Source organism: Haplochromis burtoni, unplaced genomic scaffold (genome assembly GCF_018398535.1).
Source record: "Haplochromis burtoni strain Fernald_Lab_line unplaced genomic scaffold, NCSU_Asbu1 Contig_6, whole genome shotgun sequence".
In the NCBI taxonomy this organism is placed as follows: domain Eukaryota; kingdom Metazoa; phylum Chordata; class Actinopteri; order Cichliformes; family Cichlidae; genus Haplochromis; species Haplochromis burtoni.
In genome coordinates, this window is record NW_024582367.1 from 2,800,533 (window position 1) to 2,821,889 (window position 21,357).

The 21,357-nt window shown below is 41.7% G+C and overlaps 1 protein-coding gene across 3 annotated transcripts in view; it reads left to right on the forward strand.

The window, feature by feature from the left end:
* The window catches only part of thrab (thyroid hormone receptor alpha b), a 150,502-nt gene that overhangs the window by 110,741 nt on the left and 18,404 nt on the right, over window positions 1–21,357 (forward strand). For all 3 annotated transcript variants that reach the window (XM_014335658.2, XM_042223702.1, XM_005913653.3), the window contains 4 exons: window positions 12,892–12,953; window positions 17,839–17,939; window positions 18,739–18,886; window positions 19,121–19,326. In XM_014335658.2, the coding sequence (XP_014191144.1) occupies window positions 12,892–12,953; window positions 17,839–17,939; window positions 18,739–18,886; window positions 19,121–19,326 (517 nt within the window). The remainder of the gene's footprint in view (window positions 1–12,891; window positions 12,954–17,838; window positions 17,940–18,738; window positions 18,887–19,120; window positions 19,327–21,357) is intronic.

The window sequence follows — 21,357 nt, forward strand, 5'->3', positions numbered from 1 at the left end:
TTGTTTAACGTTAACACAGTTTAATGCCTCAGAAGCAAATTTTGAAATTTTGAAATGGCATCGTTGTTTCATAATGGCTGTTAAAAGTAAGCAGTAGTCGTACCAGTTCCTTTATAGCCATCCCATCTCCTTCTCTACCTTTAGCTTTCCTACTGTAGGTTGTATCTTTACTGAAGCAGCCATGATTTTTTCTTAGTGCTGTAGAAAAGAGGTTTTCTGATAAGGCAGCATTCATTTTTCAAGATAAGCTAAGCATCGTCGTGTTCTCTTTTTTCCTCCGTACCACTCGCCCCTCTCTCCCTCTTGCCCTTTCCCTCTTGTCTGAATTGTTTCTGAGAAACTAGACCTTCAGCTGCTCCTGACCCTGACGTCCCCGCCCTCGCTCAGCTTCTTCAGACTGAGTCAGTCTAGCCTAAATGCAAACAAACATGGCGCTTTTTAAGCCCCTTCTCATTAATGAAAACATAATATTAGTGGAATGGACTGTTTTCTCATACTGCTAGAGGAAGGGGCCCCTCTGTATGGAAGAGGCCTCTGGGTAAAGGAAATAGTTATCGCTGTATATCAGGCTGCTTTGGGTTTGAAACAAGTCTTTAATTTAGAAAGCACCACGATTTCCTTTCATTTGAACTGTGAAATATCGAAGCTAAAGACACGTCGCCTTCACAGTTATTTGAAGGTGTAATGACAGGTTGGTTTTGTGGTTTCACAAAATAAGTGTTGAAAGCTTCATGAAAGCTTCTGTTTAATCACATCAGGTCTTTATTTTATAGTATTTGTTGTTGCCCATAAGTTTTTAAATGAGCAATTTTAACACAACAGAAATCTGTTTCACCCTTAAATCAAGTATACGTGTTTCTCCTCTGGCATGAATCTAGTGGAAACTAGCTGGTGGTCAGAATCTTAAGAAGTACACTATAGCAACACCTCTTTCCACAAATCATGACCTAGATGTGTGTGTGCAGTTTCATGTCGGAACTGTCTGTCTACATCCGCCAATTAAAGCGTGCAGCCAGCTAATTACAGCTCAGCTGAGTGGGTTCCCATTAGTGTTTACATCCTGCCACGCGGTCACGAGCATGAGGTCACGGGTAGCTCGTTTTGCACAGCGATACAGTTGATGGGGTTAGTTCGGTAGAAAGGAAGTAGGTCCTACATAAACCTGCTCACAGTCCTGTTGTATTTGAACAGATGGATAAATAGCACTTTCAGCTTTTGGTTGCCCCCTTTAGGGCTCACCACAGTAGATCATCTACCTTCAACGAGTATCTTCTTCTGTCACACCACTTCTCTGCATGTCCTACATTTGATTTTCAGGGTGAACTCTAACTTAATATAATAAAAAATTTATATATTTTGGATAAAACTGTCACAAAAACATGAAATGTTTGGATTAAATCATGCCGAAAAAGACCCTTCCTTACAGGTTTGTCGTCTTGTTGTCTTAAATGAGTAGTTGTATTGACACCATGTGGTATATACCATTTACAGGCTGAGCAGTCAGAGGATAAAGCGAGCATTTGAAGGCAACACTGGACACCGGCATTAACATGCAGTGTTTGAATTTAACACTGGAACGTTTTCAGTCTTTCGTCTCCGCACTCAAATTTATGTAAAATGTAAGGTCATGTTTTAGTTACCGTGTGGAGGGACTGACTGCCTGTTCCGCACCGTCAGAGGCCGACGGACTCCTAAGATAACACGGACACCTGTCAGGAGATTAACAGCTCTGCTGCCGGGGGAAACAGAAAGTCGGCGTGGCAGAGGACATCTTGCTTCATTTCACATGTGCGGGTGTAATAACTGAGTGTATCTCTGTTTACACCTGTACCTGCTGGCTGCAGTACTCTGCACGTCAGGGATAATTAAAAGGACGATGAATTAAGCTCCCGAGGCTACAGACTGGAGTGGTTTCTGCTTAGAGTGGATATCACTAGTGCGCTCAGCATGACAGTGGATTTTATTAAATTTCTACCCCTCCCTTCTGCGTGTTGTCAACCAGTTGTTGTGATCTGATCCGGTCCTTTAAAGTGGTGTTTTGGATACCAGAAGGCAGACAGAGAATACGCCCTCCTCCTAAAGATTGATTGATACGTCGTCAGCCTTGTTCAGCTGATTTTTGTTTTCTTTTTTTTTCTATAAATAAATCCATACAAATATACATTCTATGCACTAAATTTCATTCTCGGCACTCGCTTTTGATGCTGTTTTGCTTCGTGCTCCTATTAACATATTAAGATGCACAAATTGCTGCACATGTCGGATTCTTCCTTGCATCACTCCTCTGAACATGTCACCATAGCTGATGCAAGACTGCTTGCACTGTGTTGCATTAACAGTGGTAAAGGCTTACACCATACAAGTGTTGTGTAGTCTGTTGTATCCAGGAAACTTTGTTCACGAGGCGCGAGGCCTGTTTTTATCCTTTGCACTTATGTGAGATCCTCCCATCCATCATGCACGAGAGACGATCACAGCTCGGCTGGTGGTGCTTGTCTGCATGTGGAATTGTTGGCTTTCTCTGTGTACAATAAGTATTAAGTGCTCCTCTCAACTGTAAATAACATAAGATGGCTCGCAGTAATTGCGTCGTGCTGTTGGATTTGTGTCAGGGAACGCAGTTAAGTCTCAAACAGACCTGCTGTTCTTAATTTCTACACGTAGAGACAAATGGAGGACGCCTGTCCTGCAAAGGAAAACAATTACATTGACACACATGGAGAATATGTGCTCTTTCTCCAAATCATATGCCATATGTAAACCTAGAGATGGACTTAACGACTGTCAGGCCGATTATGAATGCAGTTTGGAGGTGCTGGCTGATGAGGACCAGTCCCACCAGATCAGTTCCAGTTGGGCTCAGCTGGTGTTTACATTCAGCAGATAACGCCGTGCAGTGTGTGCGGCGTGTAAAGATTCTAGTCTGAATTCTTCGGAACCGGTCACTGCCAGACGTTCTCATTCAGATATTTTTTTTAAACCTTGTTTAAAATTTGTAACTGACAGCCGGGATTTATGGCGTCACTGTTGCTTGGAAGATGCAAAACAAACACGAGAAGAGGAATGGCGGGCGAAAAAGTTTGTGACATAGAAGTATCCCTGCAGAGCGTCCCCTCCTTGGATGGTCTTGCACATTTTGATGATGCTATATACAAGCCGCACAGTGTTATGGTAAAAATAAAACCAGCTGTGATTGTTTGGCTCTCTGCGCTGCACAATTTCTTTGTTTGTTTGTTTCGTTTTTGCACACTACGTTTTATTCCAATTGTCACTTATTTGAAAAAGTGGGACGATCCTCATCGAAGCACGTGATTTTTGTTTCCAGTTATGTCTGCTCTCTTGCATCTGAACGTAGTACATAAAATGTCCAGTCATGGGACATTTAACTGAAAGATGAAGGTGAAAAACTGGGGATAGGAGCAAGAGTGAAAGGGAAGGTTTACAAGATGAGACTTGCTATGATGTATGGTTTGGAGACAGTGGCACTGACAAAAAGACAGGAGGTAGAGGTGGTGGAGCTGAAGATGAAATGATTATCAATGAGTGTGAAAGAGACAGTTCAGGCAGAGCAGTTTGGAGACAAAGTTAGCGAGACAAGGCTGACATGTTGAGAGGAGAGAGAGTGGATATACTGGACCAAGGATGTTGATGATGGAGCTGCCAGGCAGGAGGAAAACAGGGAGCAGAATGATATTATCAGCCATTAAGTGCAGTGCATAGTGGATTGCTTTAAGGGATTTCATGGTTATGCATTGATTGCAAAGCTTTGCAGACAGTCGTCTACATGTTGTAGCTGTTTCCTGTCGCCCCCACCCTCAAACCGGGCACGGCTGCCCCTCCCCGCGGCTGCTCCTGCTGGGAAGGAAAATGGTTTGATTGTTGGGGTTTTCTCCAGAACACTGCAGGGTCTTTATCATATAGTATAAAGCGCCTTGAGGTGATTGTTGGTGTTATTTAGATAAATAAACCTGAAGTTAATTTTTACGCCATCTGTGTCACTCAATCTGCATATTTTGATCTTCAAGTATGTTTTGTGCTTCTTTTTCTTTATGCACTCAAAAAAAAAAAAATCTGCCCAAATTTCTGACTTGAATGTAAAATTTTCCCTGTAATTTTGTTACATAAGTAAAATTGTTACATTTGATTGAATCTGGTGAAGTACAATGTACTTGAATGAGCCTTTGATTGAAGGTGAAGAACGAGTGAAGGTTTGTTTCCTCACTGCCAAAGTCTCTGTGTTGGTCAGATTTTCCCACAACAGTGTCTTTGGTGGAACTGAGCACATAAACAACATTCAGCTTTTCCTTCCCCCTATACATGAGGATGTCCTGCTGTGCCCACGTTAAAAGCATTGTTATTTGCTCTCTTCCTATGGATTTTACGACTATTACTTCTTTGTTCCCTTGTTTGTGGATGCAGAGTGTAGTGGTTTACACATTTGCCTAACCAAGCAAAAGATCCCCAGTTTGATCCCAGGAGGAGATACAGATCCTTGTGGGGGTTGTGTCAGGAAGAGCATCCAGTTTAAAAATCTGCCAAATGTTTTTGACACTGTAGGCGACCTGTGGTGAATAGGGGATTAGCTGAAATAGCTTTAAATGTCCCCTTCCTTTGTTCGTTGGGGACTTAAAAATGTATTTTGATCATCCTCGTTTGTTTGAGATCAGTGTGACCTGCAGTCTACCATCTTTTAAAGCACTTAAACCAGAGTTTATTTCACAATTACCCCTAATGTGAGAGGCGGGTACCCATTAAGGCCAGGTGGGTGGGTGTCAATCTGTGAGTCAGTCGGCGTAAACCTCAGACTAATTGACTGAAACACTGTCAGGTTTTATTTCTGCATTTGTGAAAGAAAAGTCCCCTGCAGGATCTCAGTGATACTTTAAAGAGCTGTGAACATTTCACGGCAGAACTGCATTTGTGTTGTTCGATTTGTATTATAAATTAGAGTTATTATATCATGATCACAGAAATAACAGCAAATACATGCTGCAGATCTCTTTGGTGTGGTTACGTGTAAAACAAGTGCTTCATACTGGCAAAAGCACTGGGATTTCTCTCTCATGATCATGTAAAACCACCACGCCCAGTATGAAACTGTGAAAACTTTCAGTGAGATTTGGTTCGATTCGTGCAATATCAGTCTATATTCGCTTTGTCGTGTGCATTAGTCTGGACTGAGAATTGTGTGAATAAATATACTTCAGCGCTACTATGTTTGCATGACAGATTAATTTTATTCATCCTGTCAAATTTGCTAAACGAACTTGCAGCTTTAGTGAAATCTTTCTTTTTTTTTAAAAAAATATTCACTTCACAGTATCAACATAAATAAGTCTGAACCTCTATATTTATAACATAGAGTGTATAGGTTTTAAGTGCACACCAGACACATCTGGATATGGGAAAAAAATCCAGTTAAATGTAGTCGAATACCTACTAAGTGTTTCCCTTTGGTTTTAGTTCAGAACATTTCAAGCTGTTTATATTTGAGCTTTTAACTACATGTTTATTATTGGTTATGTCTGGGTTACTGTAGAGTTATGGATTTAATCAGAGGGAGTTGTCTTGCTTTCACTCTGTGGCATACTACATCCCCTTCTTCCTCAGCCTGTAATTTAGAGAGTGGCGGGAACAAAGTGTCCATTAGCTCTGGATGTATAGGACGGGGCAGACGCAGCTGTTGGCCCGCAGCATGTAAGCTCAACAATAGGCGACTGTGGCCCTCTAAACATAGGACAGGGGGCCTCTTTCAGTGTTTGTTATGGATATAATTCTCCAGGCTATTTTGAGCATCTTTGTGTTGTTCTGTCTAAGATGCACGAGCTTCAGAGCAGACGGTTTCCGTTCACCTAGATTAAAAAAGGCAACAAACTCTAGCCAATCACAGGCAGAGTATCGGCAGAATGTAGATAAGTGTGAAAAAGGAAGAGTGAGCGTGGTTAGGAGGGTAAAAATATTACAAATATGTATTGATTACATAAAGAAAAACTTTAACTTTAACTGAGGTTACAACATACAAAAGTTATGAAAAGCTGTGTGTGTGTAATGGCACGGCTGTGGCTCAGGAGGTGTTTCAGGTCATCTCCTAATTGGAATGTCAGCGGTTCGATCCCATCTCTCCTAGATACTAGATACCATCCTTGGGTTGTCCCTGATGCATCCGTCACTGTGAATTTTAGGTTTAAAAAAAGCTTGTGTGAGCGAATGAGGCTTGTAGTAGGAAAGCGCTTTGAGTGCTCTGTTAGTAGGACCGATTATCTACAGAGCGCCTGTAGAGCTCTATAAATAAATATTTGCTGGCCTTTAGCAGCATAACACAAGGTTGATTCAGGGTCACCTGATCCAGTTCAAACTGTAAGCTTTATCAAAGAGCAAAGTTTAAATGTAGAGAGGTTTTCACGTCTTTGTCCTGCAGCCAAACTGGGAGCTGGTTCCACGGGAGAGGAGACTGATGGCTCATTGTGACATGTTGCATCATTAACATGGTCTAGAGTGCCAGATGTGCATTAATCCGCAGCCAAATATAGTCAACAACAAATGCTCTCACCAGCTGTTTTAGCTCCTTTTATAAATGCTATTTTTAAAAATGTATATGTCTCTAATGAGAGGAGGATTTAAGGCCTGAATGTCATAAACAGCTAGAGTATTCAGAGATTGTCTGTCTCTTTACGGGGGGAAATATATATTTACCCTTAATGATCTACACTGTAGTTCCCTGTGACTGGTGTTGGCTGCTTTTTATGTAGTGTATCTATATCTTTATTATTAAGTCCTGCAGTGTCAGTTACCTGACAGACCAGTAATACCTGTGTCGCGCTCACTGTCAGAGTCACAAGTGGAGAAGCTGACTGTATAAGAGGAGCCTGGGTGGTACCAAGTTCCATGGATAGGAATAAAAGGGAGGGAGCGGCAGAGAGTATCCATGTGGGTCAGCAGGCTAAACATAGCACGAGTGGACGAGATATCAGTGTGAAGGAGAGTGGGAAAAACAGACAGTGTCCATGCATGAGGGCCGTGCACAGCTTTAGCTGCGGCTTTAACTAGAACTGTACCTCAGCCATGCATATTTTACATTCCCACTGCTACATCAGGTCAGCACTATGTGTTTTGTTTGTGTCATCCTTTTGGCTCAAACTCTTGTTTCTTCTCTTGTGTATTTGTTTTTGGACCGCGCGGCCACATTCGGCACACATGTCGAGCTGCAAGGAATTCATCTGCTGCTCTTGAACGCCAGTTTAGGTTTTATACTGTTTACTGCGGAGAATGTAGAGTATGTGCATGTGCATTGAGTTTTCCGAGAGGCACAGTCTACAGGACTCGCACATTTAGAACTGTGTTGCAATCTGTATCTCGCCGCGGAGCAAGACCTGGGAATTGAACTTACTTTGGTATGCTCGTATAGCATACGCTGTCCTGCCTCAACCTGCAGAGACTCAGATTCCATCAACATATATTCAGTTTAAACCCATGAACAGAAGGTCTTCTATGTGCTAAGTGACCAACGTCTTCCTCAACTGTGCAATACAATTTTATATATATATATATATATATATATATATATATATAAACCCAACTCTACTTTTCTGTTTGTTTGTAGCATAAAAACCCAAATATACTTTCTGTTTGTTTTAAGCAACAAAACATATAACAGATGAAGATGCAACATGCCACTGTGAATCTAAACAGCCGTAAAAGCTTTCAGACTAAACCACTTTTTTAAATACAGTCATTTTATGCCATTATGTTATGTATTATACAGCTATTTTATTTTTCAGGGTCACTTGTCACAATGTCTGTCTTTTTTTAATGAGAGCTCTTTGAACAAAGAACACCTCTGAGGTTACTGCATAGACTGTATACAAAAGGCAGAGGTAGGCAATGTAATATGACTCATTAGCTTCTGGATTCCCATATTAAAGCCTTGATTTTAGGCATTGCCATCTGGTAATAAGTTCTAAGTTGTGGTGCAACAATGTGGATGTGACATCATGACTACATTTGAAGTTAAAGTGGGTTATAGCCTATTTTATCATGGCTTTAGCTGATGCTAATAGCATGCTTTTTACTGTGGCTAAAAACTTCTCTTGCATATTTGTAGAAACTCACTCTGTTGGTTACGTAATTCTTATTTTGATTTAATACAAAGTTTGTTTCCCTGCACTTGCGGCTGCTGTTGATCCTCATCTTCTCGCTGTTTTTCAAGTGGTCCACGTTAGCTAGCTAAGGCTAGCTGGCTGCTCTGGTCACAAAGGCCTAGAGACCAGTTAGCAACCACCTGGCAACCACCGGTTGCTAGGGAAAAGTATTTCCTTTTATCCTGTCACTAGTTAAAATTGGTCAGAAAGAGCCGTTGTTACTGTATTTTTGTTATTATTTTGTTATAATTTTCAGTGAATCACTAGTCATTACTCTGCCATTTGTTGCATCATTCATCAGAGCTCACGTTGTCGAGCTTGTGTTGCGGCACCTTAGGGTTTGTGCAAACTCTCTGTACAGAAATGCAGAGGTATAGGATAGTGTTTAGTGTAGTATAGAAGTATAGTCCTTGTAGGGGTGACAGAGACCTGATTAATGAGTATCTGATGTCATCCCGTTTGCTGATGTTCCCATCTGCACCAACATGCTGCTGCACTGGAAGACTGAGCTGTCACATAGCTGACAGTCTGATGGTTGTCGCCTCCAGCAGCTCCGTGGAGTGATGTTGGAGCCAGTTGGCAGAGGGAGAGATATTTACCTTTGAGTGGCATTGAGTGAAAACCCCATCGCATCTTTCTGCTGCTGTGACAGCTTTAATTCTTTTTTTTTCGCATCCTACTGGCACTTTAACTGACATGTTTGCCCACAAAGTGAATGAAAAACAACAGCCGTGTTCAAAGGCTCTCAGATTTCTTTAGGTATTACTTTGTAAAATATGCATATTGCATCAATTTGTTGTTGTATGTAGAAGTGCTGCTTCACAGGTGAGCAGCATGACTGCTAGAAATGGAGACGGTTGTCAGTGCCAGTAACATTATACCGTGCTTTTGACCACTGAAATCCACTAAAGAAGATACCCAACAGTCATGATAAATCAAGCCTTAATTCAACAGGCTGTTCAAGAGCACAGTATAATACACATTTGTATTCTGAAAAGTGCAAAAGGGAACCATAGCTGAGAACAAGACACTGCTATAATTAAAACCAGTTTAAAATATGAAGGGTAGTTTGAGCCGGCATTCATGCACAATTATAGCAACTCGTGAGCCTGACAGGTAATTATATTGTTATGTTTCCCAGTTGGAGACAATGTTTGCTGGTGTGAAACATAAAAACATGCTCTCTTACAGGAGAAAAGAAAAGCCTGTGTCTCATTTAGAACCAGTAACATAAAACATGTTGTTTATCAGACGTGTGTTTTTTCGACCAAGAGAGCAGAGAAGAAAAATGTGCTATATAGCCACAGAAACATTAAGCAATGAGTAACATGACTGGAGCTCATTTAGTGTAGAACTTTTTTGTTTTGTCTTTGTGTCAACAAGACATACTGAGAGCTGCAATCATGGCAGTATAGCGCTTTATCAAAGTCAAAGTCAAACTTATTTATATGGCACATTTAAAGCAACAACTGTTGGCCAAGGTGCTGTACAATTAAGATAATCAAAAGAGATAAAAACATAGGGAGACATGATAAAAGTTAAGAAAAACAATCATCAAATTAGAAGATTTGAGTAAAACATAAGATCAATAAAAGTAATACAAACTCATTCTGATTTAAAAGCCAGGGAGTAAAAGTGGGTTTTCAGACGGGTTTTGAAAGTGTCCAGTGTTGGGGAGGTCCTGATGTGAGGGGGCAATTTGTTCCACAATTTAGGAGCAGTTGCACCAAAGTCCCGATCTCCTCTGTACTTTAATCTGGACCTCGGGACATCCAGCAGCAATTAAACTGCAGACCTCAGTGATTTTGCAGGATTGTACCAATTTAAAAGGTCGGAAAGGAATGAGGGTGCTAACCCATGCAACGCCTTAAAAACAAATAATAAAATCTTGAAATTAATTTGAAAACTAACTGGCAGACAGTGTAATGATGCCAGTATGGGAGATATGTGTTCTCGCTTGCGTGTGCCACTTAGTAACCGTGCTGCAGTGTTTTGGACCAGCTGGAGATGGCTAACTGATGACAGGTTAAAGACTATTACAATAGTCGAAGTGAGATGAAATGAAGGCATGGATAGCTCTCTCAAAGTCTCTAAAAAAGAGAAAAGGCTTCACTTTAGCAAGTAGCCGAAGATGAAAAAAACTTGATTACAGCATTGATCTGTTTATCAAACGTTACATTGGAGTCAAAAATCACTCCTAGGTTCCTCGCGAAGGTTTTTTTTTTTTTTTTATAAACATTTCTAAGGGGCCAAAGTCGCAGTGGTCACAGGGACCAAACACAATCACCTCTGTTTTCTGTTCATTTAGGTGAAGAGAGTTTATCGCTTCATAAAGCAAGAAGGCTCCAGAAGCCACGCTCTCATGTTAAAACGCTAACTTCCTCCATACAGTTCATGGAGTCTGGATGGCGGTTGAATATTTTTGCAAGTCATTTGTTCAAATTATATCAAGCTTAAAGCTATTCTTTATTAAATGCATCAGCTAGATTTTAAAGCTCATCAAGCCACTGAACTGTCCGTGTTGATGCTTTTTTGGATTTATTTCATGCAACAGTTCACAAATATTGTTGCTATTCGTGAGTTTTCAGATTTACTGTTTTACAAAAAGGCTAGAAAATAGAAAAGCGTGTTGTGATTTTTTTGATTAAGATGACACTTATTTTCTCGCGTTCTTGAAAGTGTGCTGGGTGTAAAAATGTGAATTCACTGCTAGTATTAGGTAAGTTGGAGCTTACACTATTGTCCAATTATGGCTTTAGAGACCAAGATGGCAACAGCAATAAGCTAAAGTTGAGACTTCTGAATTCAAGTATGCAAACAATGGCTGACTTCACAGTGGCTAACGCTCCTTTATTCATGTACAGTCTGGAGGAGACTAACCTACCTTTTATATATTTGTTGTTGATGGCTAACAGGGCAACAGCTTGCATGAACTTTACTTAATAAAGGGATGATTTGTCAACTTGAGATAGGAAGTTCAGTCCCATTTTAAGTTTACTATTCAAATCCACTCATATGCTTAAGTTAAGAGTATTTAAATTATTAAATTATCCATCTCTCTAGATGCCTGTCTTTGGATGTCTTATTGCAGTAGCTAATCAGGGACGGCTTGCCGTGACCGCCATTTGAACCCGGTTATGTCATTAGAAAGGCAGCGACTCTCTCATTAAAAACTCCTTTCATAAGATTAAAATGTAGCAGCAGAGGAAGGATCCTTTCACCCATTAATAAAGAGTACACTCTTCTACATCTCTGTCACAGAGCAAATTTAACTCAGAGGCTTGTGTGTTGTGACCTAGAGTCCAGCAGAGTTGGAGCTCAGTTTATTTATGGTTGTAATGGAGTCCTGCTCCCTCTCCTGGAGCTGGCGTTAAAGGGTCCTGGTGTGGGAGGAGAGCCGGAGGCTGTTAGAGAGCAAAGAGCTGGACTCTTGGGATTCTAAACACATCCCAGACTTGCAGGGAGCACTCGCTGACTCCGGCCCATACTGTACTCGCTTTTCATAACCCCCCTTACCTCACCTCTCTCTGCTTTCATAACTCCCCTGCAAGCAGCCAGCTCCCATCTGCGCTTTACATGCCTTCCACATGTGTCAGCGTGGCTTCAGGTGTGTGTGCACATCCTTGCTGTGAATGCGTGTTGCTTTTGGCTGCATGGTTGACACCTACACTCTTTGCAGTTCTTGTCTTTCGGCTGCTATTGTGGGGTTTCCCCATGAGCGCTCTCGTAATTGGCGTGGTTTTGGGGACCTTACTAGTATTCCCCGCAAAGTCTTTTTCCTGCTACTTGGATTCAGTTTGGGAGCACTTTCAGCTTTTACTGCCAAAATGCATCAATTTGCTGCAAGTAAAGCTGCCTTTTTCTTTGACATAAACTTTATGACTTAACTTTTGGTCTAGAGAGCTCAGTTACAACTGAAAATTAAAATTTATGGTGGCAAATCATGCTCCTATATCTCTACGTGATTTGAGTACCAGATGCTTGGCTGGTAAATGGATATAGGGAGAAGGTTTACACAAATAGAGAAGCCAGTTTACTTTCCATATATGGTTTAGCATGAATTATACAGATTACATTATTTCTTAGTCACTCGATCTGTTGTTTATAGATCTGTCCTGGAGCCCATTTATACCTGATATTAACGTGGAGACTTGGATTACTTGGAAAATGATATTTCCATCTGGTATTGATTCTCATTAGCTTGATTTTGAAGCTGACGAATCTCTATAAACAGAAGTGCTGACCATGTGTTTGCCAAAATGCAAGCTCAAAGCTACCATCTGTCATCTAAAGACATATAACAGAACTTACCTGTATTTATAATCAGTGACCACTGGATGGAACATAATATATCTGCTGGCTTCCCCTCACGATGTGGCCACATTGCTGATTGCTTTTATTGGCATAAAGGGAAACGGTGCTATTGTATCAGATCTACTTATTTTCCATTCGCGGAGAAAGCATTTGTCTGCAGTTCTTTGATGTGCAATTTGAAAAATCACAATTGAGGGCACATAATCTGTCTGGCTGAACAACCAGACACCTGCCTGCAATGTGATGTCAGTGTGAGCCAAACCCCCTCCAGATGTGATTTGTCTGATTCAGCTCAGACTGTGATGTGTTTGGCATACCTGGCTATATATTTTCTTTATGACCTACATACATACAGCTTTACAGAAATAAGTGTTGTATATTTACAGGCGTTGATTGTTCCTCTTTGCTTGTCTCTCTTTGTCCCTTTGTTATTTCTCAGGTGGCTCAATGGCCCAAAAAGGAAGAGGAAGAACAGCCAATGTTCGGTGAAGAGCATGACTGGTGAGTGTCTGATGGATTGACTCTCTGGAGTGGCACCTAAGAAAAAAGCACTTCTCTTACCTGAAATATGCCTGACGTCTTCAGATGTACCCCTTTACTTTAGAGAACAAACAGTCTCCAAATATAGGTAACCATTCATTTTGAAAATTGCTTTTCCAGCACTTTGGTTTGGAGGTGTTTGATATATTTTTGGATTCTCTGAATCTTTTTTGCTTTATAAAAAAGGACTCTCAGTCTCGCCACAGTGTACCCAAGCACTGAGTGAGTGACTGCAAAGAAGTTAAGCACAAGATTGATTCCTGCCGCGTGTACATTACACTTTCAATTTGTCAAGAGCAAAGAGAAGAAGTAAAACATCTTGGCACCTGTCATCAATAAACGAAAGCCTTCTGCTTTGTCTGTTTTCATGTTGGATGCAGTTCATTGTCAGAGTGACAGCTCCAAATCCCCTGAGCTGGAAGAAGCGAGTGAGGAAGGGAGGTGAGAGATTGGGAGCGATAGAGTGGGAGGAACACCAACATAAAAATCCAAGTCTACAGGATAGCTGATTTAATAAAATATATCTCCCAAGGCTGAGTCCAAATGTTTCCCCTCCCAGCAGGCTTCCTCCCTGCATGACTGCTTGTGCCATGCTTTACCTGCCATGGTTCATTTGAACTGGGAAAGTATGACAGTATGTCTGTCTTAGGGGCATGGTTGTCTGAGATTCAATTATATACACTGTCAGAATTTTCCTCTGAGAGTGGACCAACCCTCAGCAAGTGAATGGATACCTTAACAACCATAATATCATTGTGTTGTGTCCATACAGTGCATTAATAGGCGACTAGCATAAATATAGACGATTATAATAGGTTAATAATGAAGCCAATAATCTAAGCCTAGGTAACCAAATCATCTTGATAGATAGTAGATTTACAGTAGAGCTACTTTACAAGAGTAGCTTTGCATGAATCGCTAATGAGCCATTCATGTCCTTATTATCCATATGGCACATTTGGTGTAATTTCAGCTTGTCGTGCCCCTTCCAGTTCTCCAGGCTGGACACAGAAGTGTACAATCAAGTCAGTTATATGTGCAGGAGCTCAGAACTTACACCAAGGAAAAGCTGAAACAGCTTGAAAAAGTTTCTTTGTTTTTAATCAATCGGTAGAAGATTGCAAGAAGTCCAGAGCACCCAAAATGCCAGGATAAGTGCTTACAGGGCTGTGATGATGTTACAAACTGTTGCATCCTTTAAAGCAAAAACTTGTACGAGCTTTGACTGCAGACTGAAGACTGAGGTTTTGGATTACTGGCATTACTGGTAATATGTGCATCAAACATTTTAGGTTTTCGATTTTGGATGCAGGGCAAGCACAGTGGCATGGATGTCAGCACTGTTGCCTGAGTTCAATTCCACCATCAGGCCGGTGTCTTTCTATGTGGAGTTTGCATGTTCTCCCTGTGTTTGCGTGGGTTCTCTCCGGGTGCTCCGGCTTCCTCCCACAATCCAGAGACATGCAGTTAGTGGGGATAGGTTAATTGGAAGCACTAAATTGCCCATAGGTGTGAATAGGGGAGTGAATGTGAGTGCAATTGTTTGTCTCTGTCTGTGTGTTGGCCCTGCGACAGACTGGCAACTTATCCAGGGTGTACCCTGCCTCTTACCCTAAGACAGCTGGGATAGGCTCAAGTGCCCCCCGCGACCCTGACAAGGATAAGCAGGAGCGAATGCAAGGATTTTGGATGCACTGATTCTCTTTTTTCCTTTGCACATTACTCTATTTTCCGTTCTCTCAAAGTGCACAAGCCTTCTGCCACCTCAGTTTCTTGTCGCTCCCTTTGTCTGCATTTTCACATCTTCTGTAAAGGAACCAGAAACTGGCTTTTGCCCCGGCAGGATTATGTTCCCAGGCAAAAATAAACCCTCCTCTGACAGAGCAACCCTGTGCCCACCGCTATTTTAGTTTCATTTTAACTTAATTCATTTATTAAAAGTTCAAGGACGTCCACCGCTTAAAAGAAGGCTGTTTAAAACAAAAAGCACCAGACAAAAGCGCATTGACCAAAACGATTTTTGCCACGTTTGCCATAATTGGTAGTTTGATCAATTCTTCTCGGGACCTTTCAGCGGTACATAAACACAGCATTTAATCCATTTACAGCAATGGATTTTAAGTGGCATTCAGGGAAGGGACAATAAACACAGCTGCACTTAGCTTTGCGTAATAGCTGTTGATTCAACTCCAGCTATCGGTGTAGTATTGTCCTCCGGTGTCATCAGTGTTTACAGTTTCAAATGTCACCTCGCTTGGATGTTGTCATGTAAGGACCTCTAAGAAACAATCCCGAGACTCCTTCAGGGATTCAAACGCCCCTCCCCACCCGATTTCACTCACACACACAGACATACTCTCACATGCACACACACTTTGATAAAACAAAAATGGCAAGTGTTATGGTGGGAAACTTGCGGAGACAAAATATTTATCTTGACTCAGCCACACTTGAAAAATCTCCTTCCTTTTCCTGCGTTTTGCTGGTGGCCCGTCTGGGAGGGGCCGGCAGCCAGAGCCAGAGAGCTGCAGCGGTATTGATTTTGGGCTTGGCTTCCAAACACAGCCACAGCAGCGGCTCGGGGATCCGCCTGCTGCTGCCTGCCCTGCCAACACAGCGGGGCTCACATTTTATCTTATGTGATGGTTCTCTGGTTCTTCTGACTCCTTTTTAAACCTCTTTCCCCTCCTGCATTCTCCCATCTGACCTTTTGTCATTTCTCTGGCTCACCTCCCTTTTACTACTTTTCTTTCTTTTTCCCTTTTTAGATAAGTTCTTCTTATCTCTTTTTTTTTTTTTTTTTAATTTGACAGAAAGAAAGGAAGCCGAGTGCTCCTCAGTTTGGGAAAACTGTCACTTTTGTGCCTTTGGCAAGTGCTCTTCTCTCTCTTTTGTCTTTTTTCTCTTCTTCCCACCATCCGCTTCTTGCTTTCCCCCTCCTCCTCTAAAATCTGTAACCGAGCCAAAAAGGCAGAGCCCAACTGACACTGCCAGTCACTGCTCTCACCACGCCTTGGTGTACGCACACAGACACACAAAGGCGTATATCACTGGATCCATTTTTAACCGCTAAAAATAAAGAAAAGCGGGCTTTCAAAGATATCCCTCATTAGATTTTCTATATCTTTTTTTTTAATAGAAATATAATCAATAGAAAAAGTAAAACTACATTAAATCAATACTTATTGTGTACTTTGCCTTTAACATCACTGGTTTTTCAGCTTTTTTTTCTTTGAATCACCGAGAGCTTGCCACAGTTCTTCTGTGGATTCGCTTCCGTCTCCTAATGTAATCTGAAACTCTGTGGGGACCGAACCATCTGTTGCGCGATCCTTTAGTCTTCTGTCTTTATGATTGGGGTCTTTGTCGTGCTGCAGAATGAATTTGGGACCAATCAGACGCTTCCTTGGTGATACTGTGTGATAGATCACAATCTCAACACCCCGATCCTCACACACAGTGCGTGTATGTGCAAAGGGCAGAGATTTGTCGGCAGCCCCGTTTGTGTGGGGCTGCACTTAAAACACCCACACTGAATTTTTTTGCGACTTGTAGTGCATCGTCTCCGCCCCTCCCAACTTCATAGCTACTGTAAATATCACATGAAATGTCTGCAAATCTGCTATTTCCTGTGTCTCCTTGCTTGCTTTTTTGGTCTCGCAGTATGGAAAAAAGAACAAACTGTGCCTTTTCTGAGTCTAAAGCAGAGGAACGACTGTGAAATAGGACAGAAAGAGAACAATCCAAATACTGTCACTTTAGATGAGCTGGCGCTGTAGTATCTGCTGTGAGAACCTCAGCTCAGTTAGGATCAAACCAAACAGTAAAGCTCTTGTGTGTTTAATTGTGTGACCACAGTAATTTGAGTAGCTTTGTGTCAGTACACAACTTAAAGGGATGACTGAAGTAGGAAAATATGCATAGTACTTTTTTCTTGTTTTAGTTTAAAACAAAGTTTGCAGACTTTCCAAAGTAATTCATGTAATACAGCTTCCTCCCAGTCTAACCCTATTAGTTACTTGGAAACCTTGTTGAATATCCTGTTTGCTAATTAAAGACTAATTACAAATGGGGGTTCACTTCTTACATGCTCTCCTCAGAGCATTATCATATGCCAGTGTAAAAAGAAGTATTTCAACTCCGGCCACATTTACTGTAGCACCAGAGGGTAAGTGGGGTTGATTGTGAGCTCTGCTGCCTCTGTAACCACACAGCGGTGTCACAGTGCACTGATGTGCTCGTCTGCATGGCTGTAGAAAGGTTAAACCATTACAGTTTACTAGCAGGGGAGCTTTAAAGAGACGAGAGCTAAAACCGTTTGGCTTCAAAGGTCACAGTAACATAAGTAACTTAGTTTTTTATTATGTAAATCATGCAAAAGTACACTAGTAAAGTCTAAAACTAAAAATATGATGCTGGAAAGTGAACTCACATTGACCACTTTAAAGGTGCCACAGGCTGCGTAGCGGCACTGTTCACCACAGAAACTGTGTGGGTATAGTCTAGTGGCCCTATTTGAATTATTAGCACTTGTCCCTATTAGAAAGGTACTGACTGCGTTACCCTGCAGGTTAAATGATGTGAAGAAACAGCCGATTTTTTTATTCAGGCATCACAGTGAAAAACTCAAACACTACTGTTGTGTTCCTTCCAAGGTCTCCAAGTGTGCTTTTACTTTCTTATTCAGAGGTTTGAATTCACAGTGATGTACAGTAGCACAAAAAGGTAAGGACGACGATGATGAAGTACTTCTGCCGTGGTAGGATGTAATTGTTTTATAGATGCTCGCCCACAGCATCGGTGAGAAACACACGATCTGTCTTTTCATTGGTTCTTTCTCTTTCAGGGTACATTCCCAGCTACCTCGAAAAGGATGAGCCATGTGTGGTGTGTGGCGACAAGGCCACGGGTTACCACTACCGCTGCATTACCTGCGAGGGCTGCAAGGTACACACACAAACCCAGAGAAGCCCACAGCAGGTTCATAACCCGCATAATGGCTGCAGGAAAACTTAATTTAATGCCTTCGAGGTCAAGTGCCAAGACACACGGCTCACAGCCGTGCACGCGCACACTCTTTATAGTGAACAGCCATGCACCGAGGTCATACACATATTGCTGTCACTTCATCTCTGAGCCGTGTGTCATTTGTCTTCCTCGCTGTCAGTGTGCTGTGTGATCAGACTGCTTTGCTTCCTTTTGCTCATGTGTTTGTTTATCATTTTATATTTAGGCGTCACTGAAGGGATTGAGCGTTGCTGGCAATGATGCATTTGATGTCTCAGTTATTGGGCAGCATTGGGGGGGAAAGACTTTTTTTCCTTTTGTTTTTTTCAAATAAATCTGATTTATGGTAAATATTTCATGCTCACTTCCCTTCAATATGTAGAAGTGTCTACGCCTGTCAAAAGAATGCTTTAGATCTAATAATACAAGCATAATATTAAATCTCCTTTCACATTTCCATCTACAGTTTGTTTGTCTTGTGCGTAGATCGTTGGGCCGCCGCGTAGCTTTCACAGAAATTGCCTCAGATTTAGTAGCAAGTGGGGCTGACAATACGTTTAATCAAATTTTGCATTAAACACATAAATTTCACAGTAAAGACACAGCAGCGGTAATTAAAATGTCCCCCTTCCCGCCAGCAGCGGCTGCGGCTGGAAGCAAAATGTTTTCAGGGCTTTTACTGTGCTCGTATTTCTCCATCTGTGTCACATCCACGTCTGCCTGCTCTGTCTACCTCCAGGGTTTTTTTCGTAGGACCATTCAGAAGAACCTCCACCCGGCCTACTCCTGTAAGTACGATGGTTGCTGCATCATCGACAAGATCACCCGCAACCAGTGCCAGCTGTGCCGCTTCAAGAAGTGCATTGCTGTGGGCATGGCCATGGACTGTGAGTGCACGCACAAAAATATAAAACGAAAATGAATTGATGTCACTTGTTTATTTTTTAATAAACATTCAAGAGGTAGTAAGACTAAACAGCACGGGGACCTAATATTTCACAGCTGGAGCTGCAACTTTATATATATATATGCAAACAAATTTCAGGTGATACACAAGCAGTGTGCCTGCCTTTTTTTTCTAATTTCTTCCTCCTCCTCTTCCCACCTCCTTTTCCCTCCAGTGGTACTGGATGACTCAAAACGGGTGGCTAAACGGCGCCTGATTGAGGAGAACAGGGAGCGGCGTAAGAAGGAGGAGATGGTAAAATCCCTCCAGACCCGTCCGGAGCCCACGGGGGCCGAGTGGGAGCTGATCCGCTTGGTGACGGAAGCCCATCGTCACACCAATGCTCAGGGCGCACAGTGGAAGCAGAAGCGCAAATTCCTGGTGAGAAGCTACGGCACAGTGATACACAGCCAATTGTGATTGTGCATTTTCTTTTCTACATTGTTGCCGCACTGTTTTTCCAGCATATTTAAGTGATAGCTGGGATCTTTCATTGCTGTCATTTCTTTAGAGCAATTTAAGGCGACCTCTTACATTACAAGATTATCTACTGAAAAAAGTAGTTTGTTAGGTTTCACCATTACCTTAGAAAAAAGCTTCTTCTCCGACAACATAAACAGCAACAAGCTCATTAATTTTACTCAGTGACAGCCTTAGCCGAACTAAAACCTAGCCATTGCTGTTTTGAAGCCGGCTTAATTGCCTTCCTCAGCGGGCTTCACAAACAGTGTTGGGGGACTGTGATTAGCTTGCAGTGACTGAGGTGGAGCTCACAGACACTTATTGATGTTGTTTGTGTCAGTTTCACTTGTAAGTTCAAGGTGATTACGGCATGATGTAAAGGTTGTCCTTTCTGAAATCCAGCACGCTGAGCTACAGATATACGCTGTGGCAAAAGTACAATTCATTGTCTTTCAATATAAAGGATCCATAGTAGCTGCACACATACAGAAACTGTGGGGCAAGGAACAAAGGAGTAAAGCAGCCTTTTAACAGCATAAAATTGCTCCTTTAAAAAAAATCTTTTGTTTTGTTTGGGTTTTTTTGCATTACTTCATTTGCAAAACTTATCTGAGAACTCTTTACATCAGGAATACAGGTGAGAGACATCCGAAGCAGATTATCAGAGGGTCTTTTATTTTGAAAATTCTCTTTCTTTTGAAGGCAAACAATCTGCACTTCTGATTTGTGTCAAATTTTCACACTTTCATAACCACTTAGTTGGCGAGTTCTTATAGACAAGGCATTGTCTTTCATGTAAACTATGAGTGACTGTGGCAGTCTGCTAGCAACCACAGCAGTCACAAGGAGGCTCAAAGTGCAGCACTGTACACACCTTTGCAACAAATTTCACCTAGCAGCAGCAAACAATACTCATCAGTGTTTCATTTATGGAATACTCGGAGGTTGCGGGGTCTCGCCAACCAGTCTCTAGACCTGTTCACTGGGGTTTTAGCTGTCAGTTTCACAGCAACTGCCGGCAACGTCCAGCAACCACTGGGTGAAATCAGAAAGCACTACGCCACATACCTCTTTGCGATTGTTTTGGTCTCAAAGTAATGGATTGCCACAGTCACTTTAGGTTTGAGCGGTGGTTGAAGAATAGTCATTTTTCCCTAGCAACCAATGGTTGACAGGCTGTCATCAACTGGTCTTTAGGCCTTAACATCATTGCCTGTTTACATCGATGACGAATCAATTATCTTATTTAGTATTTTGATTTATCAACCTTTCCACTTCAGATTTTTCCTCATTTTGAAAAAGTTCATATTAAAAATATATTGCATGCATCTTAATTTTGGGATGATTTCAAAGATACCCAAGCTTTTATAGAAGCCATCACACCCATATTTCTTAACCTGCCTGCATACACAGAACCAGAGAAGCTCTCTGTGCATGTGTGAATATGTGTGTTTGACAGTGGCAGGGATAATTACATTTACCCCAAAAGATTTGAGGCTTATATGAACTTTTAATTTATATTCATATTTTGGGAGTAGAAAATACCCATTGCAGAAATAAAAAGAGAACCACTCCTGACAGAAGCATTCCCACCTGACTAATGTTATAATATTTCTTTCAAGTCATCTCCTTCTTTCACCGGTGTGGGTTGTTGCAGGGGGACACATCAATAATAACTGCACTTATAGTACTCTAACAAGTTCCTTTGGATGGATTCAGTTCAATTCAGCTTTATGTATACAGCCCCCAAATCACAACAACAGTGACCTCAAGTTGCTTTAGATAATACGGTGAGGACACTATAGTAATACAGTGAAACTGAAATATTCAGACGACCCCCCTATGAGCAAGAACTTGGCAACAATAGGGAGGAAAAACTCATTTTTAACAGGAAGAAACCTCTGACAGAGCCAGGCTCAGGGACGGGCAGGGTGAGGGGAGAAGAATAGA